General features: G+C 36.3%; 1 protein-coding gene across 1 annotated transcript; it reads right to left on the bottom strand.

The window, feature by feature from the left end:
• Window positions 1–563: 563 nt before the first annotated feature.
• On the bottom strand, window positions 564–24219 carry LOC110447225 (mucin-2-like). Its single transcript, XM_021492763.1, has 8 exons — window positions 24159–24219; window positions 23308–23555; window positions 19120–20758; window positions 8892–9125; window positions 5266–5513; window positions 3448–4188; window positions 1374–3358; window positions 564–1140 (listed from the first exon to the last, which is right to left on the bottom strand). Exons 1-8 carry the CDS (start codon window positions 24217–24219, stop codon window positions 564–566), a joined length of 5733 nt encoding a protein of 1910 aa, XP_021348438.1.
• Window positions 24220–26534: the final 2315 nt, after the last annotated feature.

Genomic DNA, 26534 nt, shown 5'->3' with positions numbered 1-26534 from the left:
TTTCAAAAATCAAAAATCAAATTACACCTACAGGTGTTCATTAAAGTACAGGTTACATTGCATTCTTATAATTGTACCCATATTCATAAGTTTGAAAAAGAAATATAACAAAGGTAACAAAGATAAAATGATCATTGATACGGGTTAAATTAATACTTATAATAACTCACTATCAATAGTTTTACAGACAGAACGTCATCGGAAATGTACATAACTCATTGCTGTAATTCGTTCTCAAATTACATGTGATTGTCGAAAACGTTAAAAAAAACGACTGTCGGCAAGTTTATAGAAAATCAACTAGGTGAATAAAAGACGAGTGTACATATTTACAGTAAGTATTGTCAACATCGAATTTTAGAGTCGGCTTCAGCGTTTTATAAGTGATCATTAAAATTCAATTCGATGATTGTCGGATTGATAACATATGTTTTGCTGGGAAAGCCTGCATACTTTTGCCTGATCAGGAGTCATACATTGTACGTATACAGTTCTCAAGAATATTTCTTGTAATGTTATACTAAAGGACATAAAGGTATTCTCGCGAGATCTCCATTGATTCTCTACGACCATGACGAATGCAAATAAAACATGAGGATATCAGTGTTATGAACCTTTCCAGAGGATATTTCGTTTTGCTGGTTTATAGCCGAAAAACCGGAGTTTGGATGTTGAGGTTTGATCGACGTAGAAGTTGTTGGTTTCATCGTTTGAGTGATCGTTTGCGTTGTCATTTGCGTTGTCGTTGGTGTTGTTGTCGTTAGTGTTGTTTTCGTTGGTGTTGTTGTTGTTGGTGTCGTTGTCGTTGGTGTTGTTGTCGTTGGTGTTGTTAACGTTGTCGTTGTTGTCGTTGTCGTTGTTGTCGTTGTTGTCGTTGTCGTTGTTGTCGTTGGTGTCGTTGTCGTTGGTGTGGTTGTCGTTAGTGTTGTTGTCGTTGGTGTTATTGTCGTTGGTGTGGTTGTCGTTGTAGTTGTTGTTGTTGTTGTCGTTGTCGTTGGGGTTGTTGTCGTTGGTGGTGTTGTAGTGGGTGTTGTTGTCGTTGGCGTTGTCGTCGTTGGTGAGGTTGTCGTTGGTGTTGTTGTCGTCGGTGTGGTTGTCGTTGGTGTGGTCGTCGTTGGTGTTGACGTCGTTGGTGTGGTTGTCGTTAGTGTTGTTGTCGTTGGTGTTATTGTCGTTGGTGTGGTTGTCGTTGGGGTTGTTGTCGTTGGTGGTGTTGTAGTGGGTGTTGTTGTCGTTGGTGTTGTTAACGTTGTCGGTGTTGTCGTTGTCGTTGTTGTCGTTGGTGTCGTTGTCGTTGGTGTGGTTGTCGTTTGTGTTGTCGTCGTTGGTGTGGTGTTAGTGTTGTTTTCGTTGGTGTTGTTGTCGTTGGTGATGTTGTCGTTGGTGTTGTCGTCGTGGGTGTGGTTGTCGTTGGTGTTGTAGTCGTTGGTGTTGACGTCGTTGGTGTGGTTGTCGTTAGTGTTGTTGTCGTTGGTGTTGTTAGCGTTGTCGTTGTTGTCGTTGTCGTTTGTGTTGTTGTCGTTGCTGTGGTTGTCGTTGGAGTTGTGTTCGTTGGTGTGGTTGTCGTTGGAGTGGTTGTCGTTGGGGGTGTTGTCGTTGGTGTTGTTGTCGCTGGTGTGGTTGTCGTTGGTGTTGCTGTCGTTGGTGTGGTTGTCGTTGGCGTTGTCGTCGTTGGTGAGGTTGTCGTTGGTGTTGTTGTCGTCGGTGTGGTTGTCGTTGGTGTGGTCGTCGTTGGTGTGGTCGTCGTGGGTGTGGTTGTCGTTGGTGTTGTCGACGTTGGTGGGGTCGACGTTGGGGTGGTTGTCGTTGGGGTTGTTGTCGTTGGTGTGGTTGTCCTTGGTGTTGTAGTCGTTGGAGTTGTTGTCGTTGGTGTGGTTGTAGTTGGTGCGGTTGTCGTTGGTGTTGTCGTCGTTAGTGTTGTCGACGTTGGTGTGGTTGTCGTTAGTACTGTTGTCGTTGGTGTTGTTGTCGTGGGTGTGGTTGTCGTTGGTGTTGTCGTTGTTGGTGTGGTTGTCGTTGGTGTTGTCGTTGTTGGTGTTGTTGTCGTTGGTGTAGTTGTCGTTGGTGTGGTTTTCGTTGGTGTGGTTGTCGTTGGTTTTGTTGTCGTTGGTGTGGTTGTCCTTGGTGTGGTTGTCGTTGGTGTGGTTTTCGTTGGTGTTGTGGTCGTTGGTGTGGTTGTCGTTGGGGGGGTTGTCGTTGGTGTTGTTGTTGTTGGTGTTGTTGTTGTTGGTGTTGTTGTTGTTGGTGTCGTTGTCGTTGGTGTTGTTGTCGGTGGTGTTGGTGTCGTTGGTGTTGTTAACGTTGGCGTTGTTGTCTTTGTCGTTGTTGTCGTTGTTGTCGTTGTCGTTTGTGTTGTTGTCGTTGGTGTTGTTGTGGTTGGTGTGGTTGTCGTTGGGGTTGTTGTCGTTGGTGTTGTTGTTGTTGGTGTCGTTGTCGTTGGTGTGGTTGTCGTTGTTGTTGTTGTCGTTGTTGTCGTTGTCGTTGGTGTTGTTGTTGTTGGTGTCGTTGTCGTTGGTGTTGTTGTCGGTGGTGTGGTTGTCGTTGGTGTTGGTGTCGTTGGTGGGGTTGTCGTTGGTGGTGTTGTCGTTGGTGTTGTTGGAGTTGGTGTGGTTGTCGTTGGTGTGTTTGTCGTTGGTGTTGTCTTCGTTGGTGTGGTTTTCGTTGGTGTGGTTGTCGTTGGTCTTGTTGTCGTTGGTGTTGTCGTCGTTGGTATGGTTGTCGTTGGTGTTGTCGTCGAGGGTGTTGTCGTCGTTGGTGTGGTCGACGTTGGTGTGGTTTTCGTTGGTGTTGTGGTCGTTGGTGTGGTTGTCGTTGGAGTTGTCGTCGTTGGTGTGGTTGTAGTTGGTGCGGTTGTCGTTGGTGTTGTTGTCGTCGGTGTGGTTGTCGTTGGTGTGGTCGTCGTTGGTGTTGACGTCGTTGGTGTGGTTTTCGTTGGTGTGGTTGTCGTTGGAGTGGTTGTCGTTGGAGTGGTTGTCGTTGGAGTGGTTGTCGTTGGAGTGGTTGTCGTTGGAGTGGTTGTCGTTGGGGGTGTTGTCGTTGGTGTTGTTGTCGTTTGTGTGGTTGTCGTTGGTGTGGTTATCGTTGGTGTTGTTGTCGTTGGGGTGGTTGTCGTTGGGGTTGTTGTCGTTGGTGTGGTTGTCCTTGGTGTTGTAGTCGTTGGAGTTGTTGTCGTTGGTGTGGTTGTAGTTGGTGCGGTTGTCGTTGGTGTTGTTGTCGTCGGTGTGGTTGTCGTTGGTGTGGTTATCGTTGGTTTTGTTGTCGTTGGTGTTGTTGTCGTTTGTGTGGTTGTCGTTGGTGTTGTCGTCGTGGGTGTGGTTGTCGTTGGTGTTGTAGTCGATGGTGTTGTCGTCGTTGGTGTGGTGTTAGTGTTGTTTTCGTTGGTGTTGTTGTCGTTGGTTTGGTTGTCGTTGGTGTTGTTGTCGGTGGTGTTGTTAACGTTGTCGTTGTTTTCGTTGTCGTTGTTGTCGTTGTTGTCGGTGTCGTTGGTGTTGTTGTCGTTGCTGTGGTTGTCGTTGGAGTTGTGTTCGTTGGTGTGGTTGTCGTTGGAGTTGTTGTCGTTGGTGTGGTTGTCGGTGGTGTGGTTGTCGTTGGTGTTGTTGTGGTTGGTGTGGTTGTCGTTGGGGTTGTGGTCGTTGGTGTGGTTGTCGTTGGCGTTGTTGTCGTTGGTGTCGTTGTCGTTGGTGTTGTTGTCGTTTGTGTGGTTGTCGTTGGTGTTGTTGACGTTGGTGTGGTTGTCGTTAGTGTTGTCGTCGTTGGTGTGGTTGGCGTTGGTGTTGTCGACGTTGGTGTTGTCGTCGTTGGTGGTGGCGATGTTGGTGTGGTTGTCGGTGGTGTTGTCGTCGTTGGTGTTGTATTCGTTGGTGTGGTTTTCGTTGGTGTTGTTGTCGTTGTTGTTGTTGTCGTTGTTGTTGTTGTCGTTGGTGTTGTTGGCGTTGGTGTGGTTGTCGTTGGTGTTGTTGTCGTTGGTGGTGTTGTAGTGGGTGTTGTTGTCGTTGGCGTTGTTGTCGAAGGTTTACTTGTTTGTGTTGTTGTTGATGATATTGGTGTTGTCAATGGCAACGTTTTGGTCGTTTGTGTCGTCGTTTCAGACGTCATTGATAGTGTCGTAGTGTTTGGAAATTTCCAAATCTTTACATCATCTAAGCCAAGTTTTGAGTCAAAGTTGATTCTGACAGATTTGAATCGAATCTGAAAAATATACATAATATACATGGTTACATGTACATAACTGTATGTATTATCTTTTTCTACTGTGTAAACATCTACATACTACGGAGCTTGGAATTGGACAATGTGAAAAGAAAAAGAAATAAACGGTGATCATGTATTATTAAACCATAATATCAGTTAACGATGTAATGTCCTTTGATACCAGAATGCAACACAAAAGGAAATACTACATAAATAAAACATGCATGTTTCAATAACAACAGGCGTATCTGCGGTCTACGGGGCAAACTCGTTCGAAATTACAAAAGCGTATTAAAAATTGCTTTGAGTTATAAGAAGAATACATTAGTTACTGGTACTGAGTCTGAGTCTTAATACGTGTCAGGTTCGAGTGTATTACTTTCTTCTCCATGAGCGGCGACACAGTGCAAGTGGAGATATTTCAAAATCCTACTTTTTTATATGTAATTTGTGATTGCTTTTTTTATCAGTATGCATTCTTAAGATAATGGAATTAAGATATTGACTCGGCAAGTGTCAAGTATGTATGTCCCTCTGGTAAAATAACAGATACTTCGATATATCCTCATTTGACGAAGAGTTTTCTACATTTGTAAAAATCTGACGGTTTCTAGGGTAACAATAATAAGGAAGCCAATACACCTGTCTTAATCTGACACGGATTTTTAATTTACGTTTTGCCGTGTAAATTTAAATTTTACGTCACGTCAGGCCATGATATTGAGATCGATTCCTCAAACAGTTTGACGGTAAGACCCGAACAGTTTCCGATTCGAAACTTTCAGTGATTCCTGCTGTTGTTCGATTATAAGAAAAATCATTGGTTGATACATTAATTTAGGTCTACCTGTGGACTGTACAAAGGAAATGTAAATTACATTGTAAAGCGCGATTTTTTTTGTTGCAAAGATATAGAAATATTTGATGATCTGATTTGTTAAAAGTGGTTTGGTTTATAGTACCATTTTCTGTTCCCACTGCAGATGATGATAAAGACGTTGTTCCATCGTGTCATATGTATGATATCTATAACACATGAAGGTGAGGCAGTTGGCTGCTATATAATATCATTACCTTAAATGGAACATGACTGGAAACAGCCAATGTCGCCTTCCTCCAATCATTTCCATAACGACCAGTCTGTTTCCATAGCGACATTTCCTGACCGTTGTTAACCACCAAGACTTCCAGATTGGAGGCAGATTGTGTCATGGCGTACCAGAACTGGATACACACAGCCCCGCCATTGATTGTTGTGGTGTTGATAGAGGAACTAGCGCCGTCATGTTTACCGACAGTGTATGGGTAAATATAGGACCCTCCTGTAATTATACAAATAGTGTGCTACAGTTATATGTTTATATGCAATACAGTTGTGTGACCGCACAACGCACCAAAACTACCGTGCGCACACCGTGCGTACATCGTTCACACACCGTCCGCACATCGTCCACACATGGTGCGCACAACTGGGCGATTTAACCATCGTTCTCCCAGCACAACTGTGCGATTTGGTACAATTTGTTGATCAATATTACGGAATGAAAAAAACCGGAAGCTCGTATGCAATAATGTACACTGTATAAATTACTGTCATTTTTCATCACAATAATGAAGGTTACGTACAATTTTACAATGCGTGTAACACAGTATACAGTGACCGTTAGACTGTCAAGAATGGATTTTGCTCCTAGCTAGGTAACAGAACAGGTAAATAACAATTTGATGAGTGACCGGAGTTTTACCTGGCCTGTGCCTGACATGACCGTTATGAAAACACAACTAGACGTTGAGCATTTGTTATTTGCATTCGGTCTCATCTATAGCTCCCATCGCCTGGTTTTCACACCTTGGCGAGTTACGTAAGTGCCCCGGGCGGGGGAAAACTACGGTCCAGGTACAAAGTGGCTATGTTTACCTGTGTTGCCGAGACTGTGTTGTAATTTTACATGTGTCGATTAAGGTCTTTTAAAATACACCGAAAACACAATTTCTAAATTTAAGAAAGTATAGACAGAAAGATAAGCTTATAGATGAAGATAGAATATAGAAACATACTAAACAATCAAGTTTATATGTTTAAACACCGACCGTAAATATTGTTATTCAAGTCATTCCTCAATTTACACCAACCACGATTGTTATCGCACAACGCAGGGGGTGGGGGGGNACCAGGAATTAATTTTGGGTTTTGCCTATTTTTTAAACTCAGAAAAACACTCAAAAAAACTAACAAATTATAATTGTCATGTAGGTTGTACATGTATACTACTTTCTGGCACGACTTTTTTGTTCTGAAGATGTAATACTAAACTTAAAACGTAAAACGGGAGCGATGTGAAGATATAATTAGATTGCTAAGGTGAATGCTTTTTTGGCTTTGTAATTTTTGAAGTTTACATTTTTTAACAGGTATAATAAAACACTCCTGGTGCAATCTGATTAACGAAGCCTTTAACATATGATTTTAATCAGATTGCTCCTGGTGATCATGTGTACATAAAACCACAGGTGAAAATACAGGTTTAGCTATCATGAAATGGACTCTACCTTTGAAATAACAATTAACATATATACCTAATTCCAACAGATGGTTTTATCCTCTCTCAACGGACAGGGTGATCACCACACCGTGACATTAGAACAATACGATTAGGTATTGTATTGTATTGTAATGTTTATTCAACTCGAAGCCTTACGGCTCATAAGCACACACAGCAACGTATAATTGATACATCAGTAATATGAAATACCAAATAATTATAACATCATGAATGAAGCATAATCTTGTACATCGCATATATATATATATATAGTACCTATAAATGGATAGTATAATTCTTTAAATTATTTTAAAGTACAAGATAAATAATTAATCGGAAGATGGACAGCTCTTGTAAAATTACCTCAACTAAGTGTACTGTGGCTATCGGAAAACAGATGAGGTGACAACATGTTCTACGCATAATAACAACCGGCGCTCAATAAAGAGTATGTTAATTAGAAAAACAAAAAAACAGGCATACAATTTGTATACATTGGTGTAGTGATCAGGGGATGGACAAAATAATATGTGTTAACCTGGAAATAAACAAGTACTCAAATGTTATCAGTCAGTGTGAGAAAAAACACAATAACCTAAGGTTGGAATCTAGACCGTTCTAACCAACTTGATTGCATATACTTTCCTAGATTACACAGCTCTTTTCTGTTACGTACAGATACCCGCTGGACAAGTTTATATGAAGATGGGAGGCTCCAGTAATACTTTTTAATGAACTTTTTACGAATATCAACACAGAGTGGACAAATCAGAACAAAATGGAACTCGTCCTCTACCTGGTTTTGATTACAATAACGACATAACCTATTTGCCCTCGGAATATTATGATACCGACCTTCTTCTACATATAACTGATGCGATGAAAGTCGTAATTTCGCAATAAGTTTAAAATACGCATCTGGAATAGACTTTGTTAGATAAAATTGTAACGTAAAGTTATCTATCAGGAATTTATACAAATAACATTTAGATGATCTTTCAGCAAATTCATTCCTTGTTTGAAAAAAAAACATCTGTCAAACGCTGCTTGAAACAATGTTAAAATACCCTTTCATTATCAACATAATGAGTTAACCAGACATTACCAAAACCAGAAGACAATAATAATTTTCTAGCTTGACAACGCCAATTACAGTTTCTGTGATTACATTCATCCATATCTTCATAAACTGACTTAAGAACACAATTGTCGTATTTAATTAGTTTCAACCAATATTTGATAGACAGTCCGTTGAGCCTTCACCACTGACCTGACTGGAGATCCTACTAATATATAAACAAAAGAGGATTAACCCCCTATTGTTTAGAGTATAAGTAGTGGACTCCTTGTTTGGGCAACTGGACCCTTAGGCATATATAGATATTCAAACTGCTGCTTGACATAGAACATCATAGTTCACAGGATGGTTGATATTAGAAGAAAATCCCATATAAAAAGAGGAAAATCTTCAAAAACCTAAGGTCAGATTATTTTTGGACACAGAAGAAAGGGTGTTGCCCGGGCAACTAAGGCAACACCCCTGGGTCCGCCACTACAACGTTCTTCGATCGTCCGCACAAATGTGCGCAAACAATTGTCGTCCATTTGTTATCGTTAACACTTCGTGCACACATCGTGCGCACACCGCACATCGTGTAACGTTGTGCGATCCCACAAATGTATATTCAAATTGAAAAGTCACACCTTTGTCATACAGAGTGTATGAATATACATTTATATACATTATCAGGCGTTTTCATTGAACCACGTTACTTAAAGACGATCGTATTTGTGTCGATTATAAAAGTAAAGATCTTTTCATGGAAACATTAACTGTATGCAGAAGAACAGGACAATTCTTTTCTGTGTAAGTTTCACAATTCAAAAAATTCAGATACATGTAGGTGTTTAAACATTAGCAAAGATATAAGCTTAAAAAAGTAATGTTTTATATTTGCAAGAATTTCTGTTGAAACCAGACCAGGCGAGATTAAACATGTTAGATAATAAAAACATAAAGAAATCGTCATTAATTCTCTGAGAGAGAGATCTAGATCGTTCAACATCAAATGAGCTCAACAAATACCATTGCAATCAAACTTGTATTCATAATCAATTTTGAGACAAAGGTTTTGTTATGATAATACGTTAAATTACCGTGAGGAGAATGTACTCCAGCGTAAAATGTTGTAGATGTTATCCTCCACTCTATGTCACGGTAACCCATCGGATGACTGAAGCTACAGTAACCACTGTCGAAGTCACAGCTCTGGCTCAGTAGTGTTACATTGATATTAGAACAACTGCTGTTAGACAAAACGTGGACATTAGTCGCTCTGGTGGAGGCCACTGATCCCGCATCACTAAATAGCCACGCTGATGTTAAAAAATCTGCAAAACATAATACAAAATCAAAGTAAATCATTATATAAAAATTAAAAAGAACAAAAATAAAGTGAAGTGTCACCAAGCAGGGACACATTATTTCACATCATCACCATTCAAGGACAAAAACTTTGAAATATTAAAAACATGATTAGCATTTGAGAAATGTAAAACATGTTTCTATTGTCCTGTTTTAAACGTCAAGTGTCGTGTTATGTATCATCAATGTACTTTTATTCAGATGTAGCAGATACAATAACATTTCTTTACTTAAAGATTCTTACTAATGTTATTTAACAGTCTTTTTAAGCGATGATTTGCTCAGAGTTTGTCACTTTCGTAATTGGGATTGAGTCAAAGTACCCTTTTGAAATGATCAACAAACTTGCAACTAAAAATCAGTATGTTAAGTATAATACAGCATACCTATGTGAACACACTTCACCCTAGAGTCACCTGTCAGGAATATAATATACCAGATTGTCAACACACAAAACCACGATGAACAATTCACCATGGTCAACACACAAAATATCACTTAGTTATTACAGTATATTACTTCTAACTCAGTATTTTAACATTTTTCGGACGTCACTTGAATTAACTCGCGCAGCAGTACTACATGTAAACAGAGAGACTGAGACCTTTAAACAACATGTTTTATTGAATTATAAATACATTGTACATTAAATATACATTCAAATGCGTTTAAATTGAAATCATTTATAGTGAAAAATAAGTGGCTGATATAAATTTTGTTTTATACTTAATACTAATGAATGAGGGTAAACCAAACATTTTGATTCATTGCTTTTCTATATCATTACATTTTATTGTATGTGAATTTACATTCCATATTATCATGTGAAACTAAATTCGTACTGAACAAGTTTTTCGAGCATCCCAGAGAAGGAAGTCTGAACACAGATCGCGACTTCACAAGAGATACCAGGTTGTCAAGAGATTGTCTGGGGTGCACCTATCTGCTCGTATTTGATTTCGGTGAGTTTTAGGCTTTGAGAGTGTTTTCAATACGTTTCTTGCGAAATGAAAGATATAAAGATTGCTCGCTTAAAAATCCTGATACATTATGTACCACGTGTACACAGATTTCCACTTTGTTAAGGGTGCTGGTTTGATAAAGAAATGTCATAGGCATCAGGATGTGATTGTCATAGCGATTAGAACTGACTTATTCAACATCATTCATAAATCAAACACGTTCATAAGTGTGTTAATCACAGTATATATAAAGTGTATATTAACTGAACAATGTTGTAACTTCAACATCTCTTATGAAATTTTATTAGTTGAAACATGTATACCTAGTACATTTACACTGAACCTAGTATTTTTTGTATTTCCCATGCCCCCATTTCATGAAGCTAAATATCATAATGACATTTATGTTTCTCAATCTTTAAAATAAAATATATATTACTGTGGTTACATCACGACGATTATTATGTTTGTCAAAATAAATCGTATACATGAAGATATGTATTAGATAGGAAATATAGAATGTACAAAATTTCAAGATTCTTTAGAGCAAACAGTGTAAAGAATTATCCACCAGTCTAAGTATAAAAACGTTATGTCAAGAAGGATTAGCTCCCTTTATTCACCACGTAATTAAGCAAACATAGGAAATCAGCTTCAAAATCTGCGTTTGTGGTTACGGTTTTGAATTTAAGAAAATCTAGCCAATAAACGTACCACCACATGTGGTCAGGACATCATTTAGTAAGCAATAGAAGAATCGGCCAATACATGTACATATGTAATTGCGTTACTTTACAGTGTCTATAGACACCAATTGATTCGTAGAATGGCATATTTTGCGTTTCAAGATTATGAAAGTTTGTTATTTGCAAACTATCATATTAAAGAAACTTAACGAATTGAATTTCAGTTAAAAACTGATTAATTGGTGTATTGACTGATTCGGAAACTTAAACATTAGTTCACATGTACAGATGTATATTGACTGTTTACGACATAAAACATTTTGGGGCAGCTTACATTAACAACAAGCTGGAAATCGGGATCTGGTAACTAAGCTTTAATAGAAATATTGTTTGATTGCAGTGTATACTTATTGCTGTTAATTGGGTGACTGTTTGTACATCCTTAATAATATAAACATTTAATATCCATACTAAATATTTGGTTGTTTATGCCTTGGTGATAACTAGCTGTGTCTGTGCAATATTCGAAATTATAGTGTTTAACAGTTTTAAAACTTAATTTCTACGACAGGAATATCAGTAATAGTCGATCATTTTACATTTCATGCTTTACAGGAAATATTTCTAAATTTAAAAACACAATCACAAATTAAGAATACGTGTTTTAGTTCATGTTACTGGCAATACTAACTATAAAATACTGACCAATCATATTTGGTATATTGCCATTTCGAATTACAATAAAAAAGTTACACATGGTGTATATCGGTACATGTACATAAAAATTAAAAAAGAAATTAAAGAAATTAATAATTATTACAGAAAGTGAACATTGATAATAATGTATCATAAATTGTACTTACGTAGCAAAACGGAAGTCCATGCCAGCTTCATGTTAACAGTTCCTTCAATTAGTCAAAATTCAACTTTATTATTATGCCATTTGTTTCTTCTTCAAAGTACTCTATGAGATGTTTCCCCCTCAGAGGTCACTGTTGATATGATAGATTATCACGCAGGGTAGTGCTCACTTCTCCGTTCTTATCTCAGAACTGAGAACATCCGGTTAAGCGTAAAAACCTTCATATCGTGTGTACATGCGGAGTAGTTTCAAATAAGCTGGGTATTTCTGACTTCTCGTGATCACTTCACTAGTTGATTCGTTATATTTCCAAATAGAAACATAAAATAAAAGTATGTTACCTCAGCTTAAGATAAGTAGTCAAAAATGCATTGGTACTAAATTGTAACAGTACATCAACATTGGTATCGTTTTCTGCATTAGTGTGAAATTGATCTGTTCTTGTGAGTCTGACTAAATACCAAAGGCCAACAGTTTTTAGATTAATTGATTCAATGCTCGTCTTAGGTGATGTGTGGCTTTAAAACTATCAAAGTACATTTGTTCATGTAGATATCCTTATATTTTATAATTACATCTTGATTTGGAAGTTGACATGTGAAATTTTAAGAAGCGATAATAAACAAAAACGAAAGGTTACCCGTGTGTTAGGTTTAGTTCACCTAAAAGGAGTAGCACACCCTGATAAATACAGAACAACAACAAAACAACAACAACGGATGTTTCCATTGACAACTTATAACATTCAGACACCACATACGTTCTGTAACACCAGGATGTTCCTTAACATTTGGGATACGGAAGAAATACAGTGTAAATAGCGTTTTCAACGTTGATAGTGTACCATTCCAGTAGCACTTTACATCAATAAAGAAGTCATCTGCTCGTATTAGGGAAGACAAAGTTTCTCTCCCCGTCTGGTCACACTAAACTCGTCAAAGTGACAGGTGAATGTGATTGCATTCTTATTGTTTTCTTCTAGAGTAATTTCAATGCAAATTTATACTTCAACTGTTACGTAATATGATTATGATACATGTAACACATGACGCGGTTGTATGTTTTATACTAAGAGTGTGGCCTTTCTGGAGCTTTGCCAGACGACAGCACTGTTGTTTACTGACCTTCTACACGAGCAAACATATAACATACATTTGATTGGTGACGCCTTACGAGAGATGATGTCTATTTTCAACAGCAAACCAAATCTTCTGCTGAACGTACACAAAGATAAGTATTGAATGCTGTCTAATTCTTTGGATACAGATATATTGCTTTATTATATCTGTTTGGTATACGGTTAACATATTGTTTTAAACCCCAGCCGTTACGATAAGAGTACATCAGTCCGATTTCAGCTGAACGAAGTAAATTACTTTGAAGAGGAGACTGAACTAGGACAAAAGGCGATTTTACCTTTTTTTCTTTTTAGCGGCTTCAACAAGTAAATTTAATAACTAACCATTAACGGATTTAATAACAGGTCATTAATTTATTAATTAATCAACGTCACAATAGCTTAAGATCGCAATCAAAGTTATTAATCTGAAAAGCAAAACTGTTGATTTTGTAATATAAAAATAATATAAACAGTAAATACTGTGTTTGACTGTAGAAAACACTGGAAATTTCTGCTGTAATATATGGAAATGAAGAAAATGCTACAAATGTATGCCACATGGTGTCTTATACCCCACCTGTGTCTTCTGGCGTACAATAACGTCAGTTACTAACCATATGTAGAGAGTTTCATTGACAGTTTTATTTAAAATGTCCAGACAATGTTATTGTTTCACTTAAATGGGTGAAAAATTCTCGAAATACAAAAATGCATAGCTCCAACTACATTGTCCCTTGCACACTGACAGTGTACGAAGTAGATAGAAATGTATTCACTTAATTGCCAGTTCTAAGGACGAACTGGCAGACAGATTTATGTTGATAAATATGTTTTAAGTTTGAGATCATTTTTATGTTGTCCTGCTTCCGTGCCCTCTAGTGTGTTTATGTCCCAATAAAATAACCTTAAATCAACTCTGGTATATATGTGCGCAATTGACGATTATTTATCACTAATGGGCACTTGTCTTGATATCCTATTGACGAATAAAATTAAATAACGATAGAAGGCATTTTACTGTAGAAGGTAATGTTTGTAACTACACATGTAACATATTGTACCTTTAAACTGTAGTGTGGCTCTAGTTTCGGTAAAAGACAAGTCATTATTCGCATACCAAGCCCAGAATTTTTGTCTCTTATAAAAGATATAATCTCAAACAACGTAGTTGGGCCCATATCTGGCTAACGTTCACTGTTAACATATTTGGCTAACGTTCATCGTTAACATATCTGGCTAACGTTCACTGTTAACATATCTGGCTAACGTCACTGTTAACATATCTGGCTAACGTTCACTGTTAATATATCTGGCTAACGTTCACTGTTAACATATCTGGCTAACGTTCACTGTTAACATATCTTTTGATCCCCTTTGTAACGAGAACCGATCGGAGTTGTCAAGACTTTTCAATACACAACACAAACACTGAACCTACAATATGTACGATTTATTCACACCATTTCATAACACTATCACTCCCTCTTTCTCTCCCAAATAACATTATTTTTCACTAATCAATTTCTGACAAATGAAATGAATGAATGTACAGGTAAAATTATTACTAATTCCAAAAGAAAGCTGTAAATATTTACAGTCTTTGTAGCTAGGACTTTCAATATCCACTGATGTGCCTTCGTTGATTGACACATACAACTGTAAGTTATACCCACACCGTTCCAACACAATACTCCTGTCAATGGATCTCATTTCAAACAGTTCAAATTGGCAGTGAAACGTCATGTCGCCAATATATGGCTCACTATGACCCAGCAGAAAGAATGAATAGTCTATATCCTGATGCATCCAAGATCATACCGATCTTTATGTTTTTATAGTGATGGAATGCTATGACCCAGCATAATGGATAGTCTATATCTAGGCTGATATCAATAAACCAAAGTTTACTGTAGTTGCAGGGTAAGTATGGATTACGTCACCCTTTTTCCAACCACACAGGTATAGTAGGTATTTGGCCTCCCATCAATGAAGAATATGCAGGAGTTTTGCCATCACCTTCGACAGACATTAGACCAACGTGTCACAAGATCAATTTGGAGCTAGTAGATTCACAGCTCATTAAACTACAATACATAATAAAATTTATCCTAATTACTATCATAAATAAGTACAGTACAAAGCTTTATGTGTCTAAAAGACGATTTCTATACTACAATGTTTCTATTTTATAATGTTTCTATATCACAATGTACAATATAATTATCCTCGTTTACATTTAAATACTATTAAACCAATAACCGTTCTTATTATTTTTTCATATTATTCTCGACAAGTGATTGGCCAGGAGTGCATCACGTGTCCACCGATAAAAACCGATATTGACTTGGAGCGCGTGATTTTTGTTGAAGGACTGGGTGTTTCTAAAAATAGAATTATAACGTGTCTCCAAACAATACACCGTCCAACTTTCGAAGTTTTTTTGTTGTGTTTTTTTTCAGATTGCTTACATTAGTGTTTCGTAAAATAATAAAACAATTGTAGCCTTTATCTTCGGTCAATACCTGGATTCATCGACCCGAGAAAAAAATATTAACCTCGGACAGCGTCCTCGGTCAATATATCTTTTCTTGGGTCGATAAGTCCAGGTATCGACCCCAGGCAAAGGCTATTATTGAATAATACAATAATTCTTATCAATACTATATATTATAATAAAATAACAACGATATGCAAAATGCTGATACATGTAGTTATAGTTTATCGATTATAACTAAGCATATATACTCTTATCTATTGTATATCTCAGACATCTACACGTGTAATCGAGTGCTACTCGCCTGAAAACAACTCTTCGAACATGTGTGTTTGTTTACATAACACCAGCTTAATCTAAACAATAACATTAATTGCGATTGCGGGACATCATAGTATGCTGCAAATACAAATTATAGCCATATAGGCTTATGACACATATGTTTATAAAGTACTAATGATTCATAAAAAAACTTCGTAGAATATGATTTTACTTACCGCAATCTGTAGTTTGCGCTTCAAATATGAGCCTAGCACGACTCACTGTAATGTCCGTCAAAACACCCGGTAAATCTCTCGTTCGCGCATGCATTACTTACCGAAAAAAATACAATTAAAGTTTGTTGCGCGATATTTGAAACTTACCTTTATATACATTACATACAGGACTTACTGATAACAAGTGATGTTCTACAGTTTGTGATTTGTTCTACAGTTTGTGATTTGTTATACAGTTTGTAATTTTTTATACAGTTTGTGATTTGTTTTACAGTTTGTGATTTGTTCTACAGTTTGTGATTTGTTATACAGTTTGTGATTTGTTGTACAGTTTGTGATTTGTTCTACAGTTTGTAATTTTTTATACAGTTTGTGATTTGTTATACAGTTTGTGATTTGTTATACAGTTTGTAATTTTTTATACAGTTTGTGATTTGTTTTACTGTTTGTAATTTGTTCTACAGTTTGTGATTTGTTCTACAGTTTGTAATTTGTTCTACAGTTTGTGATTTGTTATACAGTTTGTGATTTGTTATACAGTTTGTAATTTTTTATACAGTTTGTGATTTGTTTTACTGTTTGTAATTTGTTCTACAGTTTGTGATTTGTTCTACAGTTTGTAATTTGTTCTACAGTTTGTGATTTGTTATACAGTTTGTGATTTGTTATACAGTTTGTGATTTGTTGTACAGTTTGTGATTTGTTCTACAGTTTGTAATTTGTTATACAGTTTGTGATTTGTTCTACAGTTTGTAATTTGTTCTACAGTTTGTGATTTGTTCTACAGTTTGTAATTTGTTATACAGTTTGTAATCTTTTATACAGTTTGTGATTTGTTATACAGTTTGTAATTTGTTCTACAGTTTGTGATTTGTTATACAGTTTGTAATTTGTTATACAGTTTGTAATCTTTCATACAGTTTGTGATTTGTTATACAGTTTGTGATTTGTTCTACAGTTTGTGATTTGTTATACAGTTTGTAATTTGTTCTACAGTTTGTGATTTGTTCTACAGTTTGTAATTTGTTATACAGTTTGTAATCTTTTATACAGTTTGTGATTTGTTATACAGTTTGTGATTTGTTCTACAGTTTGTGATTTGTTATACAGTTTGTAATTTGTTCTACAGTTTGTGATTTGTTCTACAGTTTGTGATTTGTTATACAGTTTGTAATTTGTTCTACAGTTTGTGATTTGTTCTACAAGTTGTGATTTGTTCTACAGTTTGTAATTTGTTATACAGTTTGTAATTTGTTCTACAGTTTGCTACAGTTTGTAATTTGTTATACAGTTTGTAATTTGTTCTACAGCTTGTAAGTTGTTCTACAGTTTGTGATTTGTTCTACAGTTTGGGATTTGTTCTACAGTTTGTGATTTGATATACAGTTTGTAATTTGTTCTACAGCTTGTAATTTGTTCTACAGTTTGTGATTTGTTCTACAGTTTGGGATTTGTTCTACAGTTTGTAATTTGTTATACAGTTTGTAATCTTTTATACAGTTTGTGATTTGTTCTACAGTTTGTAATTTGTTCTACGAGTTGTGATTTGTTCTACAGTTTGTAATTTGTAATACAGTTTGTAATCTTTTATACAGTTTGTGATTTGTTATACATTTTGTGATTTGTTCTACAGTTTGTGATTTGTTCTACAGTTTGTAACTTGTTCTACAGTTTGTGATTTGTTCTACAGTTTGTAATTTGATATACAGTTTGTAATCTTTTATACAGTTTGTGATTTGTTATTCAGTTTGTAATTTGTTCTACAGTTTGTGATTTGTTATACAGATTGTAATTTGTTCTACAGCTTGTAATTTGTTCTACAGTTTGTGATTTGTTCTACAGTTTGTGTTTTGTTCTACAGTTTGTGATTTGATATACAGTTTGTAATTTGTTCTACAGCTTGTAATTTGTTCTACAGTTTGTGATTTGTTCTACAGTTTGTAACTTGTTCTACAGTTTGTGATTTGTTCTACAGTTTGTGACTTGTTCTACAGTTTGTAATTTGTTATACAGTTTGGAATCTTTTATACAGTTTGTGATTTGTTATACAGTCTGTGATTTGTTCTACAGTTTGTGATTTGTTCTACAGTTTGTGATTTGTTCTACAGTTTGTAATTTGTTCTATAGTTTGTGATTTGTTCTACAGTTTGTGATTTGTTCTACAGTTTGGGATTTGTTCTACAGTTTGTGATTTGATATACAGTTTGTAATTTGTTCTACAGCTTGTAATTTGTTCTACAGTTTGTGATTTGTTATACAGATTGTAATTTGTTCTACAGCTTGTAATTTGTTCTACAGTTTGTGATTTGTTATACAGTTTGCTACAGTTTGTGATTTGTTCTACAGTTTGGGATTTGTTCTACAGTTTGTAATTTGTTATACAGTTTGTAATCTTTTATACAGTTTGTAATTTGTTCTACAGTTTGTGATTTGTTATACAGATTGTAATTTGTTCTACAGCTTGTAATTTGTTCTACAGTTTGTGATTTGTTATACAGATTGTAATTTGTTCTACAGCTTGTAATTTGTTCTACAGTTTGTGATTTGTTATACAGATTGTAATTTGTTCTACAGCTTGTAATTTGTTCTACAGTTTGTGATTTGTTCTACAGTTTGGGATTTGTTCTACAGTTTGTGATTTGATATACAGTTTGTAATTTGTTCTACAGCTTGTAAGTTGTTCTACAGTTTGTGATTTGTTATACAGATTGTAATTTGTTCTACAGCTTGTAATTTGTTCTACAGTTTGTGATTTGTTCTACAGTTTGTGATTTGATATACAGTTTGTCCTTTTTTTCAGCACAATGCTCTCTCATGAATCATTATTTTCATTGCCATTTTATTCCTTGCAGATTATACTATTACAACACTTAAAGCGTTTTTAATCTTATTTGTCAACTTGAAATTCTTCTTTTGTATTACATTTTATGTCTTTTATTCCAATTGTTTAAACATGTACTCAGTATATGCCAAATAAAATTGGTTTGATGCTACTGTTAAACTATACATTGTACGTTAAGTTCCGGCATTGAAATATGTTTGAATGTTTTAATGCAGTTTTATTTTAATGAACATGACTGACACGAATGTTATAATTCCTGGTTTTTTTCAATGCAACGGTTAGTATGTTCTTCAATTCGTACACTCATCAACAGTTGTTTCTCTTTCAATGTGTTTACAACATATCCTACTTTTGTAGTCGTTACGTTTTCATTCTTTTCATATTAAGATGTTCAGAAATAAACTCATCGCCGATATACAATTTCCTTAGTTGATTTTTTTTTCTTTTCGCCGTCTTGACTTTCATTATGACCATTAAGGCTGCCAGAACTACAGCACATCCCCCAATGCTGGATCCAACGATTATCCAGTTTGATGTTTGTGCTGTTGTTGATATCTCTGATGATGTTAGCTTTTGTATAGTCGTACGTTTCGTCCCTGTAGTAGTTGGTCTACTGGTTAGCGAAGCGGTTGTCGTACTGGTTGCCGTAGTGGTCGGAGTCGTGGTCGTTGTCGCTGTCGGTTTCGTTGTTTGTGTAGTGGTTGAAGTAGTTGTTGGTGTCGTGGTTGGTGTATTGGTTGATGTAGTTGTAGGTGTAGTTATTGGTGTAGTTGTTTGTGTAGTTGTAGCTGTAGTTGTAGGTGTGGTGGTTGGTGTTGTTGTAGGTGTGGTAGCTGGTGTAGTGGTTGGTGTAGTTGTAGGTGTAGTTATTGGTGTAGTTGTTTGTGTAGTTGTAGCTGTAGTTGTAGGTGTGGTGGTTGGTGTTGTTGTAGGTGTGGTAGCTGGTGTAGTGGTTGGTGTAGTTGTAGGTGTAGTTATTGGTGTAGTTGTTTGTGTAGTTGTAGCTGTAGTTGTAGGTGTGGTGGTTGGTGTTGTTGTAGGTGTGGTAGCTGGTGTAGTGGTTGGTGTAGTTGTAGGTGTAGTTATTGGTGTAGTTGTTTGTGTAGTTGTAGCTGTAGTTGTAGGTGTGGTGGTTGGTGTTGTTGTAGGTGTAGTTGTGGGTGTAGTTGTAGGTGTAGTTGTAGGTGTGGTGGTTGGTGTTGTTGTAGGTGTAGGTGTTGGTGTCGTGGTGGGTATAGTTGTTGGTGTCGTGGTTGGTGTATTAGTTGGTGTCCTGGTTGGTGTAGTTGTAGGTATGGTGGCTGGTGTAGTGGTTGGTGTAGTTGTAGGGGTGTAAGCAGGTGTAGTTGTAGGTGTAGTTATTGGTGTAGTTGCTTGTGTAGTTGTAGCTGTAGTTGTAGGTGTGGTGGTTGGTGTTGTTGTAGGTGTAGTTGTTGGTGTCGTTGTATGTGTGGTAGTGGGTGTAGTTGTAGTTGTAGGTGTAGTTGATGGTGTGGTAGTGGGTGTAGTTGTGGGTGTAGTTGTAGGTGTAGTTGTAGGTGTAGTTGTGAGTGTAGTTGTAGGTGTATTTGTAGGTGTGGTTTTAGGTGTAGTTGTGAGTGTAGTTGTAGGTGTAGTTGTAGGTGTAGTTGTTGGTGTAGTTGTTGGTGTAGTGGTTGGTGTAGTTGTAGGTGTAGTTGTAGGTGTAGTTGTAGGTGTAGCTGTAGGTGTAGTGATGGGTGTAGTTGTAGGTGTAGTTGTGGGTGTAGTTGTGGGTGTAGTTGTGGGTGTAGTTGTAGGTGTGGTTTTAGGGGTAGTTGTTGGTGTAGTTGTTGGTGTAGTGGTTGGTGTAGTTGTAGGTGTAGTTGTAGGTGTGGTAGTAGGTGTAATTGTAGGTGTAGTTGTAGGTGTAGTTGATGATGTGGTGGTGGGAGTAGTGGTGGGTGTAGCTGTATGTGTAGTGGTGGGAGTAGTTGTGAATGTAGCTGTAGGTGTAGTTGTAGGTGTAGTGGTAGGCGTAGTAGTGAGTGTAGTTATAGGTGTAGTGGTGGGAGTAGTAGTTGGTTTAGTGATTGCAGTCGATGGAAGTTTCCATACTTTTATGTCGTCTAAACCTAGTTTTGTGTTAAAATTTATTCTAACACATTTAAACCGAATCTGCAAAAAAGGAAATTGTAAGTAAAGTAAAGTATATGGAAGGGAGGGAGGTATAAATGAAAAATAAATGAAATATATACGACAAGTATATCAAAAGAGTTCCACAGCTAATATTATATATCAACATTTGTTATTTTCTGTTATCTTAAGAAAAGTGTACCTGTTAAGAGAGGACAGGTAATGGTGATTGAATAGAAAATAATCAAGAACAATGTTCTAAATGAAATAAACAAATGGGCCAGACGAAGTTTCGAACCCTAGACCCACGATTATCAAACTGTTGTTGTAACCATCTGAGCTATTCAATCAACGGTTGAAACATTGCCCAGTTGCGCTACAGTTATACTAGAAACAAACTAAGAGCAGAGTATTTGATGTCAATACAAGTACAGTAGTTTGCCTTCAGTAGGACAGGAATCCTAAAAGCTGACAGTGCAAGTTAAAAAGCTTTCAATCAAGAAAAACAAAGTTTTATTTTTTTGTTTATTTTTAAAATGACTTTCCCTTTCAGCTATCGTTTCTAAGAAAGTGTCGACATTTCAGTTTGTCCTTACTTAGTAACGAGTATGGGTCTCTCTGGGTAAAAAGAGTGCAATACCTGACAAACTGGCTATCATTCTACAACTGGCCGTTTTGCAATTCAATATACCGGTCATCCTGATCGGTAACCAATATTAAAATCAAACGAACTAAAAAGAAGACTGCAACACTGCGGAGCTGGTTTGTTACCTCTTGGACATAATAGGAATTTGTATATCCAAAACAAATGAAATATGACTGAAAACACTCCGATAAATCCCTAGACTGGCCCCCATCAATAGAATAATGAATTATTAAGAAAAATATTTAATTCAAAAATGTTTATCACTTGGATGTCTGATTCCTAAGTTCTAAACGAGGGGGAGATAAGCTATGAGTAAAAAAAAAATGGTGCTGGTAGCCAGTCTAATACATCCCGTATATATTATATTTCTTGGGTGCATAGAACCGCACCCACACTCGTGTACTTCATTATGAACTCTGAGTTTTCATCGTGTAGACACTTTACTAGCAAAACACGTGCAAAATGCACAATCCCCGGTGTGTAGTCAACAATGTGAAATTTGATCATGGAACCGTTCTCATGAAAATAATTTATTGTATTCACATAGGATGTTGTTACTAGTGGGATATGTAAAAGATAGGCATCAGCGTTAGTCGTATGTGTATTTCTTTAGTGTCGTATTTTGGAAGGCGAAAGGGGGAAAGGAATTGTGCATTGAATAATTTAATTTGTCGTCTATTACTAATGTTTGCATACTTCTGAGATTAATGATAAATTTGATGTCTTCCATTACAATGTACTACATTCTTTAACTGATCTGATAAAAAAATGTTGGTTCAAACTCGTGAAAGGTTCTATTTATTGAAGTGTCACCTTACGCACATATTGAACTAATGCTAACCGGTTTGACATGTAATGCGCTTTTTTACCCAGGGAAACCCATACTCGTTATCAAGCAATTACATTATAAAATGTCGACGCTTCCTTAGATACGACGGTAGCCGGAATCTTGATTGAAAGCCATTTTAACTTGTACTGTCAGCTTTAAATATCAATTAATTAAATGTTGTCATCAATTATCTATACTTCATTTGTAACACATAACATCTAGACGGTCTGTGACGTGATACCAACGTCACAAAACATACATATAGTATTACGTCATCAACGCAATTCATGCAATATGCATGTTAACTGAGACAATATTAATATGAGCTCAAATAACTCAAAAACGGCGAATAAAACGCAAATATCATAGAAGAAGTTGGATTAAGATATGATCTTGGTTATACACTTTACATGTTAACTACCTAATATATATTTATGTAAGTCACAGCAGTTCTTAAGAAAATAGTTGATTTCTTTTAATCAGTGAAACCCCTGGATCCCTGGATAAAAATGCTATTAAATTTCATTATATCTATCAATGATAAAATAGAGTGAACTCGGGTCGTATAAAACGAGCTCATGTAGTCTACGCTAGTTAGCAGGCGCAAACGCAAAGCTTTAAATAATAGCTCTCGGTTCAACGTCTGGCCTGTTTTGTAATGTCAAAATGTCATCCAATCAGTAAACGAAACGGTGTAATATTTCTGCATTAAGTGTGTATTAAAAGGGAATACCTTCCTTTAACAATTAGCGTTAATTTTTAGTTTCTAATTAGGCGAATCATTTACACATTAAGCAATGTATTGAAGCAACGTATTAGTGGATTGTCTTTTGACAGTATGAGAAAGACTACAGTAGCAAATGGTGGTTGAAGAATAAAACAGAATATGGTAACAAAATAAATTTCAAGGAATAGTTTAGTATTAGGTCTAAATTGTCATATGTATACTGGTAAATAATGAATTACTGGAATAATTTGTTTGATATGTTGTTAAAAGAAGTAGATTGTGACCTAACACTAACGAAATGTTAGTACATGTGTATGTGACAGAATGCTTTCGTTACATTTACCAACTGGTTAGTTTTGTATAATATTACAATAACTTCATAGGCCTACCTTAAATGGACTCTGGCTGGAAACAGCCAATATCGCATTCATCCAATATTTTCCAAGACGACCAGTTTGTTTCCATAGCGACGTGTCCTGACCATTGGTATCCACCAATACTTCCAGATTGGATGTAGATTGGGTCATGGCGTACCAGAACTGGATACACACAGCCCCGCCATTGATTGTTGTGGTGTTGATTGACGAAGTCGCGCCATCTGGTTTTCCGAGAGTGTATGGGTAAATATAGCGTCCTTCTGCAATAGCACCACAAATAGTTTAAAAATAATCAAATGGTAATGTAATACATGTATCCAATAAGATCTTAAAGTATGCTCTTGTTCAATCCTGGATACATATATGCATACACATGCACTTAATCTGTAGAGCATAACATATACATACTTATTCAAGAAACATAAGTAGTTACCTATTAATTGTACACTTCGTTATTAGTTTTTTCGCTTCTTTGCGGCGAAAAAAAAGTAAAAGCGGTTGTTTTTTACTTTCCTAAACTGCGTATAGTCGCCGAAGCAAATCCTAAATTTCGTGGAGAGCCATTTTATTTTACAAACCGACCTTTTTTTCCCCAAAGATGGTATATTGTCGGAAGAGAAATGATAACAAAAAGATGCGTCCACTTTAATTCTTGAATATGTTGAGAATGAGAAATATATGGATATTATGCATAGGCTATATTGGTATGTGTATATTATCATTACAAATAGTATTGTTACTGATATTATCATCATGCCAAATTTAAAAAATCAGTCTTTTCGATTCCGATATGAGGACTGAAACACACATGCATACGGCAGACAAATATTTCAAATGTCAATAGGTGTAAATTTGAATAGTACCGTGAAGAGAATGTACTCCAGCGTAAAATGTTGATGTTGAAGATGTTATCCTCCACTGCATGTCATGGTAATCCGTCGGATGACTGAAGCTACAGTAGTCACTGTTGAAGTCACAGCTCTGACTCAGTAGTGTTACATTGATATCAGAACAACTGCTGTTAGACAGAACTTGGACATGAGTCGCTCCTGTGGAGGCCACTGATTTTGCCTCTGTCATGTGGAATGTTGAAATTGTGAACCCTGCAGGCAGAAAAGAAATTTGTTAAATAGCAGATTGATTGAATCTGTTTGTTCATGTAACATATACATGTATGTTAGTAATTTAACTTAGTAATATGTACGTACATATAGCAAGTACATATGTTACTACAGTTTACAACAACAAAATTTATACTTCGGCAGTGCAAATAAAATCGATTAAAATGGTAGCAGCATTTTCTTCGTAAATAGTTGTGCCGTCATAATAAAAAGACATAATTTGACTGAGAGACGTCATTATTGTAGTCAGCAAAGAAAGAAAACGCATTTTAATTTGAGATAAATTTATCTTCTTGTTGCAAATGTATTTAACTTTTATTAATCTGTTCATTATAAAGGCTTTTCATATCTTTGCCTTAAATAAATCATGAAAACAATCCCGCTGTTATATTATTTTATTAGACGTAAGTAAAATATTTGGTACCAGGAATGAACACCATTTGTGCAGAAAACAGCGTTGCAGCGTCGTTACATGTACATTGAATTTGCAAAACAACAACTAATGTGAACGGTAATGTTACATGTATCAGTTATCGCTTGAACTAGCTCCTGCTAGTTAGACGGTAGTTCTTGATGTCGCCAAACGCGTCACCATGCAACATCCCAAACCTACTGAATGAACGACATGTCACGTAATTAAGAATGGTCAGCCCAGCATTTTAACATGTTTAACTGTAGAAACGTAATGTTGATACAATTGATATGTGATAGCTCGGTACCTTGTTGAAAAATAGCTCATTCGCCATGACGTTATAAAAATGAGATTACCACCAGACTCAACTTTTTACTCGATAATATACCCCGTTCAATTTCTCAAACATCATAAACACTGTTGCGGATCCCACCACAAATACCACCCTTGCCTAGTACATTACAACCCCCGACAAGGTCACGTCAAAGGACGCGGCAGTTTAGGAAGCATTCGTCCCGACTTCTATAAATTTCACGCCTCTTGCTATCATGTGACAAAAAGAAGTGTGATTCATCAGTAAAATGAATAGTGTTCCATTGGCGTACCATCCAACTACAGTGTGCACAGTTACCATAAGAGCTATTTGTACAATGACGTCTCACTAAGATGGGACACTGTACAAGGGTGACGCGCTTTCAATTGGACCTCCTTCAAGCGGTTTCGGATTATTTGGGCAGGTATCATCCGCGATATTCTAGATTTCTTATGTTTGCCATCCATTTATTCTTGTTGTCTCTCTGTTCTTTCTTGCTTGTTTTCAAAACACAATCGTCATCTCTTTTTCATTTCAGCCGGGTTTGTTTTAATACTTCTGGTGCTGATGGATACTGTATTTTACATAAAAAAAATGAAATACGCTGATGTTATCACATAATCCCCTCGGTTAGCTTTTGAGCGAAGTGTAATTATGGTAAAAAAATCTTACTGTAGGTGTGAGCTCTAGAGAATTCATAGAAAATAAATGTTAATAAAGTTAGTGAGAACATATATAAGCGTAGTTGTTCGTGTAAGAACAGCGTGCGAAAATTGCAGAAATATATAGTGACACATCACAATGAGTATTTATAGATGACGTTTTTTACTGATGATCAACAAGTATATATTATATGAAGTTCTACCATTCTGCTACTGGTATTACACTGTAGAATAGTGGAACTCAACGCAAATTATAACTATATTTACTGGAGAAGTTGGAGACATACTTTAACACTATACTTGGCAATATCACTTTCTATCCAGCTAAATAGATGACACAGCAGTAAGACTTAATGGGTTAAATAATCAAACCATTCCTGAAATAACGAAACCCATCGTTTTCCGTGTGGTCACGTTTGGTTGTATAAATGAAGATTATAAATCAATATTAGAGAAGAACGTTATCGTAAGTGTGATAAAAAAAAAAATTGTATTAAATCCAAATACACGATTCGATAATGATCACACCATGTCTGGGTCACAACCTGACACAATTATAGGTACATAATGCACACTACACACTTTCACACTCACACCATATCACATTATACATAAATCGTACTGGTGTTGATCCGACTCCAATGTATCAATCACCGTGTGCAAAATATCCCAGCGAACTTAGTAGCGCTGTTTTCACCATTTCACCATAAACCAACTGTCGCCTTCAACCT

This window comes from Mizuhopecten yessoensis, unplaced genomic scaffold (assembly GCF_002113885.1).
Source record: "Mizuhopecten yessoensis strain PY_sf001 unplaced genomic scaffold, ASM211388v2 scaffold3235, whole genome shotgun sequence".
Lineage (NCBI taxonomy): Eukaryota > Metazoa > Mollusca > Bivalvia > Pectinida > Pectinidae > Mizuhopecten > Mizuhopecten yessoensis.
The sequence above is the reverse complement of the archived record's forward strand: the minus strand, read 5'-3'. Positions and strand labels throughout refer to the sequence as shown.